At 41.0% G+C, this 19,609-nt stretch overlaps 1 protein-coding gene across 1 annotated transcript in view; it reads right to left on the bottom strand.

Moving 5' to 3' along the window:
* Positions 1-19,609, bottom strand: part of LOC124615895 (CCR4-NOT transcription complex subunit 10-B) — a 152,304-nt gene that overhangs the window by 107,835 nt on the left and 24,860 nt on the right. Inside the window, exons 3-6 of the mRNA XM_047144069.1 lie at positions 5,664-5,842; positions 4,513-4,647; positions 3,682-3,788; positions 3,227-3,378 (exon numbers count right to left, since the gene is read on the bottom strand). Coding sequence (XP_047000025.1) covers positions 3,227-3,378; positions 3,682-3,788; positions 4,513-4,647; positions 5,664-5,842 — 573 coding nt within the window. The remainder of the gene's footprint in view (positions 1-3,226; positions 3,379-3,681; positions 3,789-4,512; positions 4,648-5,663; positions 5,843-19,609) is intronic.

Raw genomic sequence — 19,609 nt, 5'->3', positions numbered from 1 at the left:
CGACGCAGCGTCAGGAGATGCTGCCTCTCTTCGTGGGTCCCGACGCCTCGTCGCGTCCAGTACCAGAAGCTGCGCCCGTGGTCATAGGCGTGCACCATGACCTCGGTTTTCAGTTGGTGTTTCCCGAGGCCCCGCGCAGCCAATGCTGGGGTGCGGACCAGGGACTGCCACCGACAACAGTCTCCGCCCCGGTCTCTTCTGCTACGCCTGCGGCCAGACCCCTCCCCCGCCGTCGACGCTCGCCACGTCATTATTCAACGACGGTGCAGCGATTTGGGGGGGAGGAGTGTTATATCCTAGCCAGTAATGCCACCCGAGCCCGCTGCCAAAAAGGTTGGCAGCATCAAAGTCCGGACGCCGTCCGCATAAGCAGCGCCAGCGAGACAGGAAATCGCCGCAAGTCTGCGCGCACCACCGCTGGCTTCTGGCTTCTTAAGCGCTGGAGTCGCAAGCACTAGGACAGTTCTGTATTCGCCGCTCAGTTGTATACTCGCCACCGAATTGTGTACTTGCTAGTCAGTTGTGTGTTCATCGCAGCAGAGTTGTTGTTTGTCGTCAGCCGACGCTGACCTAGCCGCTCCGACTCGAACTAGACAGACTACTGTGTTTCTGTATCTTCGTTAATAAAGATAAGTACCGACTTTTATTTAATCAGAGTGTTTGGGTTTTCATCTTTCTGTTCACTGTTCCAGCGGACCGGTCGGCCCGCTATTAAAAGTGTGGCAGTGACTTCGTAAGCCATTTCTACAGCGAATTGCTTGTCGCTACGAACGCCGCCACAAAACAGAGAATACTGCATAATAGGTGTAAAACAAATCAGAAGGCTACAGATAGTGGGATGCAGAATGACACGTGTTTGGTTGTCAAGAGAGCATGAGTGAAGCCTTCAATAATTACGCTATCAAAATACTGTCAAATGAGCTTCCAAAAAACAAAAGAAATTCTTGTTGTGTGTAAAGGCTGTTAGTGGCACCAAAGTTAGTGTCCAGTCACATGTGAATGGGACATGAACTGAAATTGAGGGTAGAAAGCAAAAGCTGAAATATTAATCCTGTTTTCAAATGTTCCTTTACAAAGAATAAACCCAGGAGAACTGACCCAATTTAACCCTCACACCACTGAAAAGATGAGTGAAATAGCGTTAGTGTCAGGGGTGTTGAGAAACTGCTGGAATCATTAAAATTAAATAAAGTTCCAGGGTCTGATGGATTCCCTATCAGATGCTATACTGAATTTGCATCTGAGTTAGCCCCTCTTGCAACTATAATCTGTCACAGATTCCCCAAACCAAAAACCGTGCCCATTAGTTGGAAGAAGGGTCAGGTCACACCCATTTACAGGAAGAGTAGTAGAAGTGATCCATAAAATCTACTATCCAGTATTCTTGGCATTGATTTGTTGTTGAATTTTGGAACATATTCTGGGCTCAAACATAATGAAATACCTCAAACAGAATGACCTCTTACATCCCAATCAGCACAGATTCTGAACACATCGATCATGCAAAACCCGACTCGCACTATTCTCATAGGACATATTAAAAGCTCTGGACAATGCAGTCAGGTAGATACAGCATTTCTTGATTTTTGAAAAGCATTTGGCTGAGTACCACATCCACTTATTGTCAAAAGTATGATCATATGGTGTATAAAGAGAAATTTGTGACTGGAATGAGGACTTTTTGGCAGGGAAGACACAGCATATTATCTTGGACAGAGTGTCATCATCAGGTGTAGAAGTAACTTCGGGTGTGTTCCCAGAGAAGTATGTTGGGACCCCTGCTGTTCATGTTGTATATTAATGACCTTGCGGACAATATTAATAGCAACTTTGGATAACTTCAGACTTTTTGCAGATCATACAGTTATCTATAACAAACTATAGTCTGAAAGAAGCTGCATAAATATTCATTGAGATCTTGATCAGATCTCAGAGTGGCGCTAAGAAATGTAAAACTGTGCACTCCACAAAATGAAAAAAAAAAAAAAATTAAGTATCCTATGACTATAACACCAATGGTCACAGCTCAAAAAGGTCAACTCATACAAATCCCTGGGTGTAACACTTTGTAGGGTATACGAATTGGAATGATCACATACACTCAGTCGAGGGAAAAGCAGGTGGCAGACTCCATTTACTGGCTGGATACTGGGGAAATGTGGTCATTCTACAAAGGAGATTTCCTTACAAATCACTTGTGTGACCCACTCTATAATATTGTTCAAGGGTGTGGGACCCATACCAAATAGGACTAACGGGGGATACTGAATATATACAGAGAAGGGCAACACGAATGGTCACAGGTTTGTTTGATCAGTGGGGAAGTATCACAGAGATGCTGAAGAAGCTGAACTGGCAGACTCTTGAATATAGACAGAAACTATCCCAAGAAAGTCTAGTTAGAACCTACTTATAAAGTTCATACATTTATACAATATTGTCTATGGAGTGTAGCAATATGGTGCAATATTTAGGTTAAAAATCAATGGTTGAGAGTGCAATAATATTTGTTTATTTACCAGCTTCAGCTTATGTTAAAGAATTTTTGGCCCCCTGTGGCTGGTGCTGGTGGCCCCTCGGTTTTCTCCTGATACCACGATCGTACACTGTGTACAACCATGGTATCACGAGAAAACTGAGGAGCTGCCAGCTCCAGCCATAGGTTGCCAAAAATTCTGAAGATGGCTTCAACATGACCTGAAAGTGTTGCGATCTCAACTGTTGATTTTTAACCTAATTATGAAGTTTTAAGGACCAGCTTTAAATGATGACTTTAGGAATATACTACACCACCAACATAAATCACTCACATACAGATTGTGAGGATAAGATTAGACTAATTACAGCATGCAAAGAGGCATTTAAGCAATCATTCTTCCCACACTCCATACACGAATGGAATGGGAAGAAATCCTAGTAACTGGCATGATGAGAGTACCCTCTGCCATGCACTTATCTTGATTTGCAGAGTATAGAGTATAGATGTAGATGTAAAAGTGAAAAATATGAACAAATGGTAATTACCACTGTGTCATATAACAAGTATTATACATTCACCAATCACGAATATGAGTAACACACACATCTTTCTTCATAAAAAGAAGAGCACAATATTCACACGAATTAACTCAGTTTTGTTACTATTAGTAATACACAGTAATCAGAATAACGAATAAGGATAAACAAAGATCAAATTTAAATTGAAAATACAGAATGCAGTACAAACCAGGTTCTGGTTTCGACAGGCTATTCAAGGCATTTTCATTTTCCTGGAAAGCTTTCTGCATGTAAAAGCAGGCAAGATTTGGTTTGCCCATATAATGATGAATGCATCCATTGTTGTTATAAAACAACACTGAAGTAGATTCACCACAATCCCTGCAACAAAAATTTTATTTTGTGAAGCTCGTTAATTGAAGTATACTCAAACAGTAATTTCAGGCAAAACAAGTTGTCCATACAACTATTTGATAGGATTTATACCACAACTCCTGAACTAACAGGTGCTTCTTGCAGAGTAACAGTAAGCTCGAGAAAAACTGACAAGTAGTAAACAACTGTTGAGGTAGAGATTCTATTTCACTATACTATACCTACCAGCTACATGAAAATAAGACTGATATTTAGTACTCTGAACTCTAAGGTAACAGTTTATATTCACTAAAAGAGTAACACACTTACTTGAATGCTAGTGTGTTCTGTGGGACAGAGCTTAAGGCTTTTATAGCTTTTCTGTAATTTCCTCTCAGATATTCCAGATTCCCTTTCAGAAAAGCAGTTGCCATTGTCTGAAACGTGCAAAAAAAAAAAAAAAAGTATTACAAAACTTTATCTAAACTACATTAAACTTTATCACCCTTACAAGAATTATTCGGAATTCTACTTTGTTTTATTCTAGAGGCTTTTTAAATTCTTCTCTTGTGGTCTGAAAATTACATAAGCAAAAAAAGAAGATTAGAACCACATTTTCTATGGTTGATGCTGATTTTAGAAATTGAAAGCAAGTTCTTTTCACACAAAGTTGTGCTGTGAAATAAGCTGTAGTCTTTTCAAAGGAACTGTAATAACATTGACCACAGGACATTTAAGTTAAGCATGGAAAAGTTAGATCTGAATGACCAATCTGAGATTTGAGCACAGCTCCATCCACGTTACAATGTTTATTTCCTTCTTCTAGGCTATCTCTAGTAGACTCTGACTGAACCACTTATTTCATCTGGAGTACATTTCAATTTATTTTTTCCACCCTGTTTTGTTTCCTAAAACTAAAATTAGTATGTCTCATTACACAATACATTAAGTAACTCCACGCGTCAGAAGTATATCCATTAAAATTTTGTTCTGGGATTTTCTTAAAAGTCAGAAATGGTAACAGATCTAAAGATTAATTGAACACTGATCATAATAATCATTCACAGCCAATTACATTACGAAGACTAGTGTTAATGTAATTTTGACGACTACACAAAAATATGTAGCAGTCTACAATATAAATATTTTCATAATGCTCACCCTTCCTCCAGATGTAACTAAGTTCTTAATTTCCCTTTTGCATGCTTTCAAAGTGTGAGTGAGAAGGAAACAACGAGCTCTGTACTGTAATAATTTCAAATGGAATGCATCTGTAGCTGCATCAACTGAAACAGTCTGTAAAGTGTAGAATTTTATTATAAGTTATCTAATTATGTAACATTTCAGTAAGAGCAAATGTTTATGTTAATAACACTTGAGTCTTTATAGAAAAGAGCAAAAGAGGAGATATATTTCATAGTCAACTTACAAGTCTGGCTGACAACTTTTGTTCATATTATTAAAAAGGACATGCAATAAACTATGTTTAGAAAGCAACTAGAGCAGTATTAGAAAAAGAAGTGAAGCATTTACTTAACAACAATGAAAACTGGAGAGGTGGCAGAGACATAATGCAAAGAATAGCATTTCTCTGTTTTCAGTGTTTTTAACAGTCAAATATTTTTTTTTAACCCTTTGCCAAAAGAATAGAGAATCTGAAGCCTACAGATCACATGAGCTGTCTGACAAGCCAGTCACTTCTGAATTAGATATACTTTTCTAATGGTGGAGATACAGTACATGATGCAGGGTACCTGTGAGCTTTTTAAAATGAGACCATCCAAACTGTTATGTGATAAACAGTCATGATCAAGCATCTCACAGTGCCTCATAATAGAGAAAATAACATTGTCATGAGAGGAGATATGTAAGAAATATTAGGCTTAACATCATGTCAACACCAAGGTCATTGCAGATAAAGCAAAAGCTCAGATTGGCGAAAGACATCACCTGTCCTCTTTACAGCAAGCATCCCAGCATTTGCCTTAAATAATTTAGGGAAAGTATGAAAAACTTAAATGTTGAACTATTGTCCTCTCAAATGCCACTCCATTTGGTACATAGTGAATGGCAGAAGAGTAATCTGGAGGTGCGGGAATGATTTTTGGATGCGAAGCTTTCATCCAAACAAAGGAACTATTTAAAAGTAATAAAAGCTAGCGAATGAACTAAATTTTTCAATTTGCGAATCTGTCCATCCTCCTCCAGTTGTTCCTAATTTAATGGCTCATAAGAAATTATTAATGTTCAGTTATGAGTTGCAATTCATACAATAAAACTCAGAACTTTTTTTTACTTTACTTAAGACAAACCTTTTTCTCTTTGTGTTCCTTTTCTAAAGGTTTAATCTCCTTTTCAGAAGATATTACAGTGTCTGTTGAAACAAACTGGTTTTCAATGTATGCAATCAGGGTCAAAGCTTTCTCTGGCTGATAAGTGCATAAGTGCAGCTCAACAACAAGAAGACACACACGATGGGCAAGACTTTCTTCTGAAAATGGTACAAAAATACAACATTGCTACAGTGAACAACATATTTTTATTCCATTATAACTAATAAATTACCTCAATAAAACATTTTAGTATGAGTAAATAACATAACAGCACAAAAAAAGTTTCCATAACTTTTTTGGAGTTGTTGGGTTTATCCTCATTCAGCATCATGAACAAATATATACTCACAGGAAACAACAAATAACACAAAAAATACCACTGAAATAATAGAACTACCACATGTAGCACTACCTCAATCGAAGCAGGGTCTTACAGCATGTTAACCACTGTCTTTCAGGAGGAATAATTCATGGACTTACCTGAAATTATTAAAAGAAACCATGGAAGTCAGGGAGCTTACATTAGGATAGGAATTCTGGTGCTCTCAAACGCAAGTCCATTATCCTAAGTAGCCTCCATCTACAGCTGCTAATGTAAACAGGATTCTATTTGCATTTCTTGAATATGGTCTATGAATACTTCTATAATGTCCCCCCCTCCCCACCCACACCCCCAAAAGAATTGTGTACCACTCTTTGCCTCAGCTAATTCAAACATGACCCAAACAGCCAAAGAACATAATTTAATTCTAAATGTCCCATTCATTATGGTTAGTTTGTTCATTTTATCACACAATTTGTAGATTTTGCAAACTTATTCAGAGCATTTTCATATCTCCTATTGCAATATGATCCTTGTATGTAGTTGTTGATATACAGCAGATACACTGAGAAGGTTGTGCATGCTTCACAGATACAGACATGACCATGTATCTCATCTTCAGTATCTGAAAATATACCTTCCTTCAACTGATGCCCCTTGTGATTCACCACTGTGCATGAGCGGTCACATTTTTAAGAAGAAATTTTATTTTTTGAAACAAAGATGAGGGTAATATATAATTACTGAGGTTGTTCAACTGCAAATAAGACTATTTTCCAAAGTAAGAGCAATATCGTTTATGTGTGTGTGTGAGGCTGTAACTGTGGACTTTATCACATGCAGTTTGTTGTGTGTCACTGCCAGCTACTCGTCTTCCCATCAATGCAAGACTCTGTACCTGAACAACAAGGCAAATAGCATGCAGGGGGATGGCACACTGAACAAACTGAGGGTTGCAACATGCCTCCCTGGCTACTACATCACCATTTCATTCCCCTTAATACCCGTATGCCCTAGCACCCAACAGAAAGACACCTTGTTCCATAGCCTTTGCAAGAGGAGAAGGACATCCTGGATATCCTGGACTACTACTTCTCCTTTGTATAAGCGTTGTAGAAACTGAGGAGAACACAGGGAGTTTGAACAAAGAAGGAATTTAGCAGGTGCAGCAAATCATATCTGCTTCAGCGCCCTCAGTATCATGCCTAATTTGACATGAAACACAGTGGACTCTGTAGGTAACTGACCCTTGAAGACACAATCACGGAAAACAACACAACAGCCAATGGAGACACCTGTTCAGACCCATCCATGCATACAGCTACATAATTGTGGAGCTAAATTAAAATGTTGGAAAAATCATATTAAAATCATAAGAAGGACTACAACTTCTCCTGTACTGCACTAAATCTAAAATTACTCTGGGCCTATGCAGTAACCTGGGTGGCAATTGGTTACAACCCTGGATTTGGGCCTGTGCTTGACCACACCAATGGATTCAAACTTGTGCTTCACATGGTTTCCGAACATCCTCATTGCTCATCAACTACTGGAAAAACGGCGTTCCGTAACAGGATGAGCAACAGTATGGTACAGAAGTGAATTTGAAGCCACAAGGATCTTATGTGCTTGATGCACCATGAGGAACTGTCACTGGGTGATAAGTGGCCGTTCTACAGGCTCAGCACAGATACTTGGTACAAGACTGGTCATATAAGCACCTATAGCTGGCCTATTCCCCTCATGGCAGATAGCATCAATGATCTTCAGGTAAGGTGTCACTCATCTATGTATTGTGGGTCCACAGTCCAGCAGCGATGTCACAAAAGTGCTATAAAACTGGAGCAGACACAACCTGTTTGCTTCCCAAGACATGTAGCTAAGGCACTTTAAGATATTCAGTGCCTTCTGGGCCCTTGCCTTCAGATTCTTTAGGTGCGGTAGCCACAACAGTTCGGAATAAAAAATGAGGCTCCAAAAACCTCAGACAGCTTTTACAAGGTAGAATTGTGTCCTTCATGTGCAATCAGATACAACAAGAACAGTTAAAATGAATGCACACAAACACACACACACACACACACACACACACACACACACACACACACACACACAGTTATCTGCAGGAAACGTAAAAAGGAGGAACATCAAACTGCAAAATCGACCACAAAAAAGGAGCATTGTATGGGACTCCTTACTGTAGATGTGATGTTGCCAATGGCTACGGCAACACTTCCTTGTGGGTCACTATTCTCCTGCTCAAAACTACCTGATAGCACATAAAGGTGGTGGTGGTGGTTAGTGTTTAATGTCCCGTCGACAACGAGGTCATTAGAGACGGAGCGCAAGCTCGGGTTAGGGAAGGATTGGGAAGGAAATCGGCCGTGCCCTTTCAAAGGAACCATCCCGGCATTTGCCTGAAACGATTTAGGGAAATCACGGAAAACCTAAATCAGGATGGCCGGAGACGGGATTGAACCGTCGTCCTCCCGAATGCGAGTCCAGCACATAAAGGAAACGAAAGAAAAATTCAGAGTAGGAATTAAAATCCATGGAGAAGAAATAAAAACTTTGAGGTTCACCAATGACATTGACAGCAAGGGACCTGGAAGAGCAGTTGAATGGAATGGACGGTGTCTAGAAGGGAGGATAAAAGATGAACATCAACAAAAGCAAAACAAGGATAATGGAATGTAGTTGAATTAAGTTTGGTGATGCTGAGGGACTTAGATTAGGAAATCAGACGCTTAAAGTAGTAGATGAGTTTTGCTATTTGGGGAGCAAAATACCTGATGATGGTAAAAGTAGGGGGGATATAAAATGTAGACTGGCAATGGCAAGAAAAGTGTTTCTGAAGAAGAGAAATTTGTTAACATCAAGTATAGATTTAAGTGTAAGGAAGTACTTTCTGAAAGTATTTGTATTGAGTGTAGCCATGCATAGAAGTGAAACATGGACGATAAATAGTTTGGACAAGAAGAGAATAGAAGCTTTCGCAATGTGGTGCTACAGAAGAATGCTGAAGATTAGATGGTAGATCACATAACTAATGAGGAGGTATTGAATAGAATTGGAGAGGAAAGAAATTTGTAGCACAACTCAACTACAAGAAGACATCGGTTGGTAGGACATATTCTGAGGCATCAAGGGATCACCAATTTAGTACTGGAGAGCAGAGTGGAGGGTAAAAATCATAGAGGGAGACCAAGGGATAAATACACTGAGCAGATTCAGAACTATGTAGGTTGCAGTAGGTACTGGGAGATGAAGAAGCTTGCACAGAATAGAGTAGCATGGAGAGCTGCATCAAACTAGTCTCTGGACTGAAGACCACAACAACAGCACATAACCTAATCGGTATCCAAAAAAGCTCTTACATAAGAACAAGTGAATGAAGATGAGGAGATTGCCACAGAAGCCCTATTGGTGGAGCTGCCCTAGAATCCTGTGTCTCCAATTAGTGTTGCACACTTTACTGAGGTCAAAGAATACACCTATAAGATAGTGTTCATGTAGGAAAACTTGCTGGATAGCCATCTCTAGCAAAGCCATGCTGTTGACAGTGGATCAACATCTTCTGAATCCACACTGTGAGTGGCTAAGGAGCTGGCTGGCCTGTAATGCTCAGATCAGACAACAGGTAATGATTCACTTCACGGTCTTACAGCTTATTAAGTTGACATTTCGATAACTAGTGAGAACCACTCGGTCCTTTCTGAGCCTGAGGAGAGGTATCCCACCATGAGTTTGGAAATTGGCCTATCTGCCATATTGAATTAAAACAGTGTGAGAGGACTTCCTTGGACATCATATTCAAGTTGCACAGAGTGCTGTAGTGGATTTGGTTGGTTGGTTGGTTGGTTGGGGAAAGAGACCAGACAGCGCGGTCATCGGTCTCATCGAATTAGGGGAGGATGGGGAAGGAAGTCGGCCGGGCCCTTTCAGAGGAACCATCCCGGCATTTGCCTGGAGCGATTTAGGGAAATCACGGAAAACCTAAATCAGGATGGCCGGACGCGGGATTGAACCGTCGTCCTCCCGAATGCGAGTCCAGTGTCTAACCACTGCACCACCTCGCTCGGTGGATTTGGTCATGACTGGGTACAGCATCAAGAGCCTCAGAGTGTGCTGAATCAAGCCTGCACATGGTCACTGGAACAAAAGTCGTTAGTAACTTCTGACTGAACTGAATCTGTGAGGGCCACAGAGCAGAAAGAAGAGGTCGATGACTGAGGATTACACAGTAGTAGCATTGAAACATGTAAGGTTACCTGTGTTTAGGATGCACAGCTCCCAAGACATCACGAGGCTCTCTAGAATTCAATCCTTGGGTCAATTAAAGTGGGAGCCCCATAATACAGTATGGGCATTGAAATCTCCCAGTAGAAGAAATGGGTGGGGAAGTTGTTCTATAAGATCTCTGTGAGCCTCTGAATCTATAACTTCTTGCAGTGGTAAATGCAAAGCACATGGTAACCTGTCAACCCACATGAACTTTAGAAGTAACTGCTTGCAGGTTAGTAACTAGGGAATAAGGAGAGGAGTGGTGTCTGTTATGGACAAGCAAAGTGACCCTCCCTTGGCTCTTACCCCAGTCCGGTCATTCTTGCAATACAGCAGTGGTTACCAACCTCGGGTAATTGCCTCTTGAGGGATAAAATGCAATTTTCTGAGGGGTAAAACCAATAGGGTTGAATTGTGTTTCGGTCATGACACTATGTTATTTTTAAAATCAATATTATCAGTATTTCATTAGACTGTAATACTGATTATATAAGGAGCCAATAACTGCATTTTTTTTCAAATACTGGCATTAATGTGTTACACACTGTGGTATATATTACAGCTTGTCAAACGAAAGTGTGAGTAACATCATCCACACACAGCCTACCCACTACAAACATACATTGTGCCTCGCATCAACGTCAGCAAAATTGAAATTTATAGGTCACATATGCTTAGATATCCAATGAAAATACCTTATCCGAGTTGTACCTAGTTTCCACAGTAGACCATAAAATGCTTCTTTATTCCCTTCATAAAAATAAACAAACCAACAGACAACACAACACAACACAACAGTAACTACGTAATGGCTAGTATGATGTTACAGGACCTGTATTAATAATAATAATAATAATAATAATAATAATGATAATAATAGTGGGAGTGGTGAGGCACAAAGTGTGACAGCTCGATATCTTCCAATTTCTGCCAGTTCGGAAGTAAGGAGTCCAGCAATCAAGTGATGTACAAATGCCAGGCCTAAGTATAGCGCACGAACTTTTCTTTGGTTGACTTTAAATAAGAGTGCAGAAAGTGGGTCAAACAAGTATCGCTATGAAGAGAAGTGGTGCAGAGGAAGCATGTTTTGTAACAAGTGTCAATCCTCAATGTGGATAGTTAGCTTTCTTTTCTAAGACGGAGTTACAGGTAACACTCGTGATGCACTGAAAACTGGTTCGACATTCTTAAAAAAAAAATGTTCTTAGAAATAAACAGCAACAATTGTCTCATTGAATTATACTTGGTTTAATAAAGCACCTATAAAAACGAAATATAATTTGTTTTCTGTCATTTTAAACATGAAAGTGTTCAGAGAAAATTCTTTTTCATTCTAAAGCAATGTTGATAGTGGGGGAGGGGGGGGGGGGGGGAGTTACTTGCTGATATCGGGTTGCATTCAGGGATAATGGTCTCAGAAAGGCTGGGAAACACTGTAATAGAAGATATAGCCACAGAGCACAGGGGCATCAGTAGGTAGCATCAAAATGTGTTTCTTGTAAATGCGACCACATGGGTTGTCCCTGTGTTAGGAGTTTCAGTTCCTCCAAACGTATTGTGAACTCACTGGTGTTCTACTGTAATACGGGAGCCATTTACTGTAGGGGAGAGGGTGGGGAGAGGATTTGCACTATGACACTGTCCCAGATTGAGCCTCAGTCATGCAGGGAGATGGTTGCCCCAGGCAGACTTCATATTCCATTCACTCTGAAAACAAATCATGTGAAGTGTCAGACAGAATGATGTCTACATGGTCTAACAGTTTAGAACCTGTCTTCTTTTGTATTTGATGCTTCCCATTTGCTTTCTTCACCAAAGAAGGTATAGCAGGAATGTCTGCAGCAGTGGGGTGTCAGTGCTGATCTATTTACTGGTGCCTCCCATTTAAGGTGCCGGAGGCTCCCAGATGTCAGCAACTGTGGCCTTTTCTGATGTTATGGGTGGATCTATGAGCTCTGGAAGAACAGCACGTTTAGGAGAGCACTGGCAAATGCAAGTAATACCACCAACACTGGCAACCTCCATTTTCATAGTAGAATTGACTTTTGGAACAAGCTTTTTTAAGACCTGTAGTGAAAGAAATGGATAAGGGAAGCTCCATGGTTCTATAGATTTTCCTTTTTTTGCCTCACCATATGGGATAAGTTTTGTTGTTTTCAGCTCCTATATCTTCTTTTCTTCAAGAATGACACTGCAGTCTGTACTCCAGATAGTGTGATTCCCAGAGTAATTTACACACTTCAGAGGAGATGAACAACCAACTCATTCAGGAGCAGCCTTATCACATTTGTCACAAGTGGCTTCTGCCTTATATCCAAACATGTTGTTCCCAATGTGTTTAAAAGATCTCACTGGGTTCAGGACATAATGCCTCACATATGAAAAAAGGGAACCTGCTTTGACATGCTCTGGAAGTATCATGCTATTGAAAATAACGATAAAGGAGTCTGTTTTAACCAGCTCACCATTCCCCCCATTTCATTATATTTTGCACATCAATGATACCTTCCTGGGTCCACTCAACTTTCAGTTTGTCTTTGAGAATATCTATCAGATCCCTACATGATGCAACACCTTTGCTGTAGTTCAAGAAGTTGTGTAGCTCAGTTTTGAGTGTATTTTCCCTGAGGCAGGTAGCTTCCTGGAGGTCCATTACTTATTGGGAACTAGAAGTTCCAAACAACAGTGTCCCATCGTACAAATGGTTGACATATATTAAAGTGCCAGCAGTGCCCTCTAAACCCTTTAGAATGTAGAAAGGCAGGACTTTCTTAAAGTTGCCATCTTTCCCTTCAACTATTAAAAACACATTCTGACAAGCAGCATGCATTCTGTAACTGTAAACTGAAGTACTCTGAATAATCCCAGGGTCAGGAGGATTGGCAACACAAGCCATCCTCTTAGATTTTGTGTTGGTACCCACCAAAGGTACACCCCTTCTGCTGGGAGTTGAAAGAGTAGAGTTTGAGGGTTTTGTCTCAGTCCCATAAACAGCTAGGAAAATAAGGGTCCAACTAGACAGAGCCCCATGTGCCTGGTAAGATTTATACAACTAAGTTGCGCCTGTTTCCTCAGAGGTTGCCTGCTAACAACTGTTTCACGTCAACAGCCAAAAGGCTCTTTATGCACAGCACATATTGAGACTGAGGGTTTTGTTTGTGGAGGTGTTGACCATCCTTGTGATCTGTGTAACTAAGTCAAAATCTCCAGTCCTCGTGAGACACAATGTTCCACCGCTGCGCATAGTGGTCACTGGAGTGTGTCCAGAGATTACAGAGGACTAGTGGCACTACTGCACATAGTGGTCACTGGAGCGTGTCCAGAGATTATACTTACAGAGGACTACTGGCACTTACCAGCCTCCAGCTCAGAAAACCTGGGTTCGCTGAGCCCATATCCAGAAAACAAATGCTGAGCTCCCTGAGATGCTTGCAATTTAGCACAACCCTGGGAGGCACATGTGGCTTACTGAATGCCACAGATGTGGTGAGCGGTACTTCCCCAATGCAGTATCGTTGTTTTAATAACTACTGGCCAAATCTTATGCTATGGGGTACCTTCACACCTGCCACATGATGATACAGCTTCTGGAAGTCAAAAAATTCTCCACATGGTTATAGCTTTACACACGTCAAAAGTTTATGAAAGCAATTAAGTTTTACATTCCACTGAAACAAAATGTTTCAGAAACAACTCAAACTTTTTAAAGAGCTTATGGTTTGCCTACATTGTCTCAATTTACATGTTTCTGCTAGCATTAAGTCTAAAGATAGAAAAGAGAACCATAACCTATAAAGATCATCCTTAATAAGATCATCATCAATCCTGCATATGCAACTGTGCATGAGGACTCACATGTGACTACTAGTGAAATTGAAAATAAATCAATGTGGAAAGTTTATGTAATTTTAAGGTAGTGAACATGTTACAAGTGTGAGCTCCTTATATACTCAGATGCTGACTCCTACTCAGAAAGAGAGCTCGTGTGATTCCAGATTGAATATTTCTTTTTGCAGCAGCCTGGCCCTGGTTTGAAACTTCCTTGTAGACTAAAACTGTGTTGAACCAAGACTCAGACCTATAACCTCAGTTAATTTAGTTAGTAAGAGTATTCTCTGTGAAACACAAGGATATTGACTCAAGTTATGGTCCAGCACAACATTTTAATTTACCCAGATCTTTCAAAACAGTACACACTCAACTGCAGAATGAAAGATTCATTCTGGAAACAGGCCATAGGCTGTAGCTAAGGCATTCACAGGGTGTCCAGCAAAGGAATCCCTGCTTTCAAAATCAAGGTGTCCAGCAAAGGAATCCCTGTCTTCAAAATTAAATATCTTGAAAACTAAGATCGACAGATAAGTGCAACAAATGGTATGTTGATTGTGAAAGCTTTAAGAATTTTATGCAAAAGTTTTGAAATAGCTCATAAAGCTGCCAACAGATGGTGCTGTAATTACAATATGTAGTGCCTATAAATAGTGCACTGCAGCTCAGAGTGACCAGTTGCACCATTGAAATGAAAAAGGAGGTTCGTGGACTGGAGGAAGAGGTTGAAATCACATATTCCATTGAACAATGTGTTTTTATGGCACAGGAAAACCAGAGGTTAGAACACAACCCTATGGCAACAAGGCACAGTTTTCAAACACCATTTAATGTTCCAAAAGGGTCCACTGCAAAAGGTATTTGCAATTTCTTCACCAAATTCCAATGGACGTGCAGCATGGCTGATGATCTAACAGGCAATATTGGCCCCAGTCAAACTGTAGTTATTCCTGAAAGTGTCACGACAGTTTTTGGATTTGTTCAACAAAATCCAAGGAAACTGGTGGTGGTTAGTGTTTAACGTCCCGTCGACAACGAGGTCATTAGAGACGGAGTGCAAGCTCGGGTTAGGGAAGGATTGGGAAGGAAATCGGCCGTGCCCTTTCAAAGGAACCATCTCGGCATTCGCCTGAAACGATTTAGGGAAGTCACGGAAAACCTAAATCAGGATGGCCGGAGACGGGACTGAACCGTCGTCCTCTCGAATGCGAGTCCAGTGTGCTAACCACTGCGCCACCTCACTCGGTAGGAAACTGGTCTGAAGTGTTACAGCAGAGACTGTTTGAAGCATTCCAGAATGCAGAAAATACTGAGACACATCCTACATATGTTTCCATTCAAAATCCCAATTCACCAGACCATAACCATAAACCTGTGTGACAGAGGGCTAACTTTGTGAAGCAGATTATCACAATGATTGATAATGAAGGATTTGATGCTGGCTTCATCTGCGTGTTTGAAGCACACTTCCACCTAAATGGAGACATGAATAAACAAAACTGATGATTTCAGAGTTCCAAAAAATCCCCATTTGTGCGAAGCAAAACCACTGTAGTCTCCCGAAGTTACCATTTAGGATGTGATATGCATCAGATGCATTATTGGTCCTTTCTTCATGTGATTAATGATGCAAGAATATTATGTTGCAATTTTGGAACAATTCATTGCCAGACAGATAGTGATGGAGGAGTGACCAGGCACTGAGTGGTTCATCCAAGACAGAGCCAGTTCAAATATCACCATACAGATGTTCCACTTTCTTGGTGAATACTTTGGGAACAGAGTCACTAAACTGGAGTATTGCAAATCCACAGGGGCAGTGATGGAGTGGCTTCCATATTTTCCTGATCTGACTCACTGTTACTACTTTCTGTGAGGCACATGGAAAGACGCTGTCTACCGGAACCATCCCACTACGCTGGACTAGCTTACATCAACGATCTGTGTGGCATTTGAATCCATTTCCATTGAGTCACTGCAGGATGTGGCAGCAAATTTCATTGTTACTTGCACCACCTTTCTACTACAAGTGGTGGACATTTCAGAATGACTTATATGAGTCCAAAGGCTGCTCGCAAATGACAAGTTTAATTAGGCATGCTGATACTGTACACGCTACACAGCATACAGCACCTTTTTTAGCAGCATTTCAAATTATTTCAGACTTCTGTATAACCTCTGTACAAAATTCTTGGAGTTTTCGCAATAAACATACATTTTGTTGTACTCCTCCATGATCTCAGTTTCAGAGATATTTAATTTTGAAATCTTTGAAATCAGGGACTCCTTCACTTGACACCCTGTAGCTGTGCTCTTCCTTCCTCCAAGAGTGCTGGTCCAGTAAGGTACAGAGGACAGCTTCTGTGAAGTTTGGAAATAGGACAGAGGCTCTGGCAGAACTGAAGCTACATAGGTGAGTTATGAATTGTGGGTGGATAGCTCAGTTGGTAAGAGCATTGTCCATGAAAGGCAAAATGGCATTGGTTTCTAATTGTAGTGACACTGGTGCAAGTCATGTTCAATATTCTCTTCACTGTTTTCTGCCAGAAGTTGAAATCAAGAAACAACATTTTCCACAACAGATTGGAGTGTCTCTGGGACTACGTTAAAAATATGTTGCACAATGCATGCCTTCAGTCCAGCTATGTTTGTAATGAGAGTGCAGAACACAATATCTTTCAGATAACCCCACAGCCAGAAGTCACACAGATTTTGATCAGGCGATCTGGATGGCCAGGCAGCAGGGAAATGATGGCTGATAATTCTAGCATTCCTGAAATGCCTCTGCAGCAGCTGTGCAATGTGTGGAGGACCGTCATCTTGCACAAAAGTGATCCAGTTCCCACAGATCCATGTTGTTGAAGGTTTGGAATGATGACCCACAAAAGACTTTCATAGCATTTACCTGTGGCAGTACAGATAACAGGACCCGGAGGACTCATCTCCTCAAAAAAATATGGCCCTACCATAAACAATGCTGTCACAAAGTCACCTCTGCAGAATGAAGTGGTCCCAGTTAATGTGCCTGCAAGTTTTCTGTTGCCCATATCCTGAAATTCTGTGTATTGACAAATTCTTGGAGATGGATGGACTTTGTCTGTCCACAGAATGTTCTATGGCCATTCACTGTCCACTTCCACACAAGTAAGTAATTGCAGAGCAAACGATTGTCTTGCTGGTAGGTCAGCAGGAAGCAACTCCTGAACATGGGTGATTTTGTATGGATAGCAATGCAGGATGTTTCGTAGGATTTTAGGCACTGTGCTCACAGGGATGTCCAGTGTTCAGGCAATTACCTCCGAGCTGCATATTCGCCCACCACTGCTTGACCCCTCCTGCAACGCTGTGGCCACATCTTTGAGAGACATCAAATCAACCACTTTCCTCCTTCACTTCAAAAGAACATATATTTTTGAATTGTTTAATCGTTTTTTCCAGACCATTAAGCACACATAAGACCAACACCTTTTTTCATACTTTTGAGTGTCTAGAACATATGCATGGCTACTGGCACACAGTCACAGATCTTGTAAAAGAGCTTTATCAGTAGCACATGATCCTTCATGGAAACAGTCATGTGAGATGTCTCAGATGCAAACTGAGGAACATCCATGTATCATGTGTCTGTTAGTGTACATATAATGACATCTATAGTGTCATCTATTGGAGATATTATTTTTTAATGACGTTTCCCCATGCATCAATATTATGCTGTTCAAATTTGATGTCATTCTGAGCCATGGTTCGAACTTTAATTATGGACAATCTGCACTATGATGCATCATTTGACAAACCGGTTTTCATACAAAGTGTTTCCATGTGCAGACAAATGTTGCATCTGCATATTATAGTGAAAGTTTATATGTTGCAAGTGAGATAAAAACAGTGTGGTGTCACCGCCAGACACCACACTTGCTAGGTGGTAGCTTAAATCGGCCGCGGTCCATTTAGTACATGTCGGACCCGCGTGTCGCCACTGTGTAATCGCAGACCTAGCGCCACCACCAAGGCAGGTCTCGTGATACGAGAGAGCACTCGCCCCAGTTGTACGAGAACCTAGCTACCGACCAGATATACGAAGCCTTTCTCTCTCATTAGCCGAGAGACAGAATAGCCATCAGCTAAGTTAATGGCTACGAACTAGCAAGGCGCCATTAGCCATACCGTGATTGTACTTAAAGCCTCCTGTGTATCGTCAAGATCGATGTACCTCAATCAATGAGTAAAGTTAAGTATTAAACCTGCTCCGTACTTTTCTTCCTAACATTAATTACGTATCCTGTTCCAGTACTTCACGCCCGTCTGCGTTAGTCTAGCTTGCCTTTTCAGCCATCTCAACTTCACGGTGTCGGCCCAGCTACCGACACAACAAACAGCATAGTTTGTAATCTTATCCTTCTCACAAGGATACAAAGCTAGAAACATTTATGAAAATTACAAATTTGTTTTGTACTTTTATACTTCACTTGTAGAGAAAGGGGGGAGGGGGGACGGGGAGGGGGGAGGGAGGGAGGGGGGAGGGAGGGAGGGGGGAGGGAGGGAGGGGGACAGATAGAGAGAGAGAGAGAGAGAGAGAGAGTTAGAGTTGAATGGAGGGCATGCACTTTAGAAATGCTGGTAGCTGCAAAAGAGGAGCTGAATCACAGGAAGTCTATATGACAAGTTGTGAGGGAGCATAAAATAAGTGGAGCTGACCACATACACTGTTTTAAAAAGGTATGCAGAAATTTCAAGTATAGTTTTATTAATATTACTTTTCAACTGTGGAGACTGTTGCCTATGTAAAAACAAGCAAAAATTAACCCATTAGCTGCCTTGGTCGTCACCTAGTGGTAACATATAAGGGGCATTCAAAAAGAAACGAACTGGAGGCATAATTACAGAAACCAGCATCTGTATGTTAGAAGTACTGACCCTGGCTGTTGAGACACTTGTCCCACTGTGACACAAGGTGGTGAATGGCTGTCTCATAAAATTCCCGGGGTGGTGATTTTATCGATTGGCGAAGGGTAGTCAAGGTTTGCGAGTAACGCTGGGCGTTCACTGTTGTCCCGTGTTGCAGAAATTCCTCGAGAATGGGTCGATGCAGTTTCCGACAATGAAGATATTAATGATGATATTATCAATGATGATCAACCAGCAGATGTTCCTGGATGTATTAAAATTCATTGTGTGACAGTAACGGATGAGTCCCCTCTGGTGGACATGCTGTACCATTGACAAGTACAAGTAGAAACGATGGGTTGATGATTGGCGGCTAGCTCTAAATGTAGAAAAAAATGTAAGGTGATGCAAATGAGTAGGAAAAATAATCCCATAATATTTGAATACAGCTTTAGTTGTGTGCTGTTTGACACAGTCACACTGTTAAATATTCAGATGTAACACTGCAAAGAGACATGAAACGGAACAAGCTTGTAAGGACTGCAGTAGGGGAAGCGAATGGTCGACTTCAGTTTATTGGGGGAATTTTTGAAAAGTGTGGTTCATT

This window comes from Schistocerca americana, chromosome 5, assembly GCF_021461395.2.
Source record: "Schistocerca americana isolate TAMUIC-IGC-003095 chromosome 5, iqSchAmer2.1, whole genome shotgun sequence".
NCBI classification, from domain to species: Eukaryota; Metazoa; Arthropoda; class Insecta; order Orthoptera; family Acrididae; genus Schistocerca; species Schistocerca americana.
This window is presented reverse-complemented; position numbering and strand designations above follow the sequence as displayed.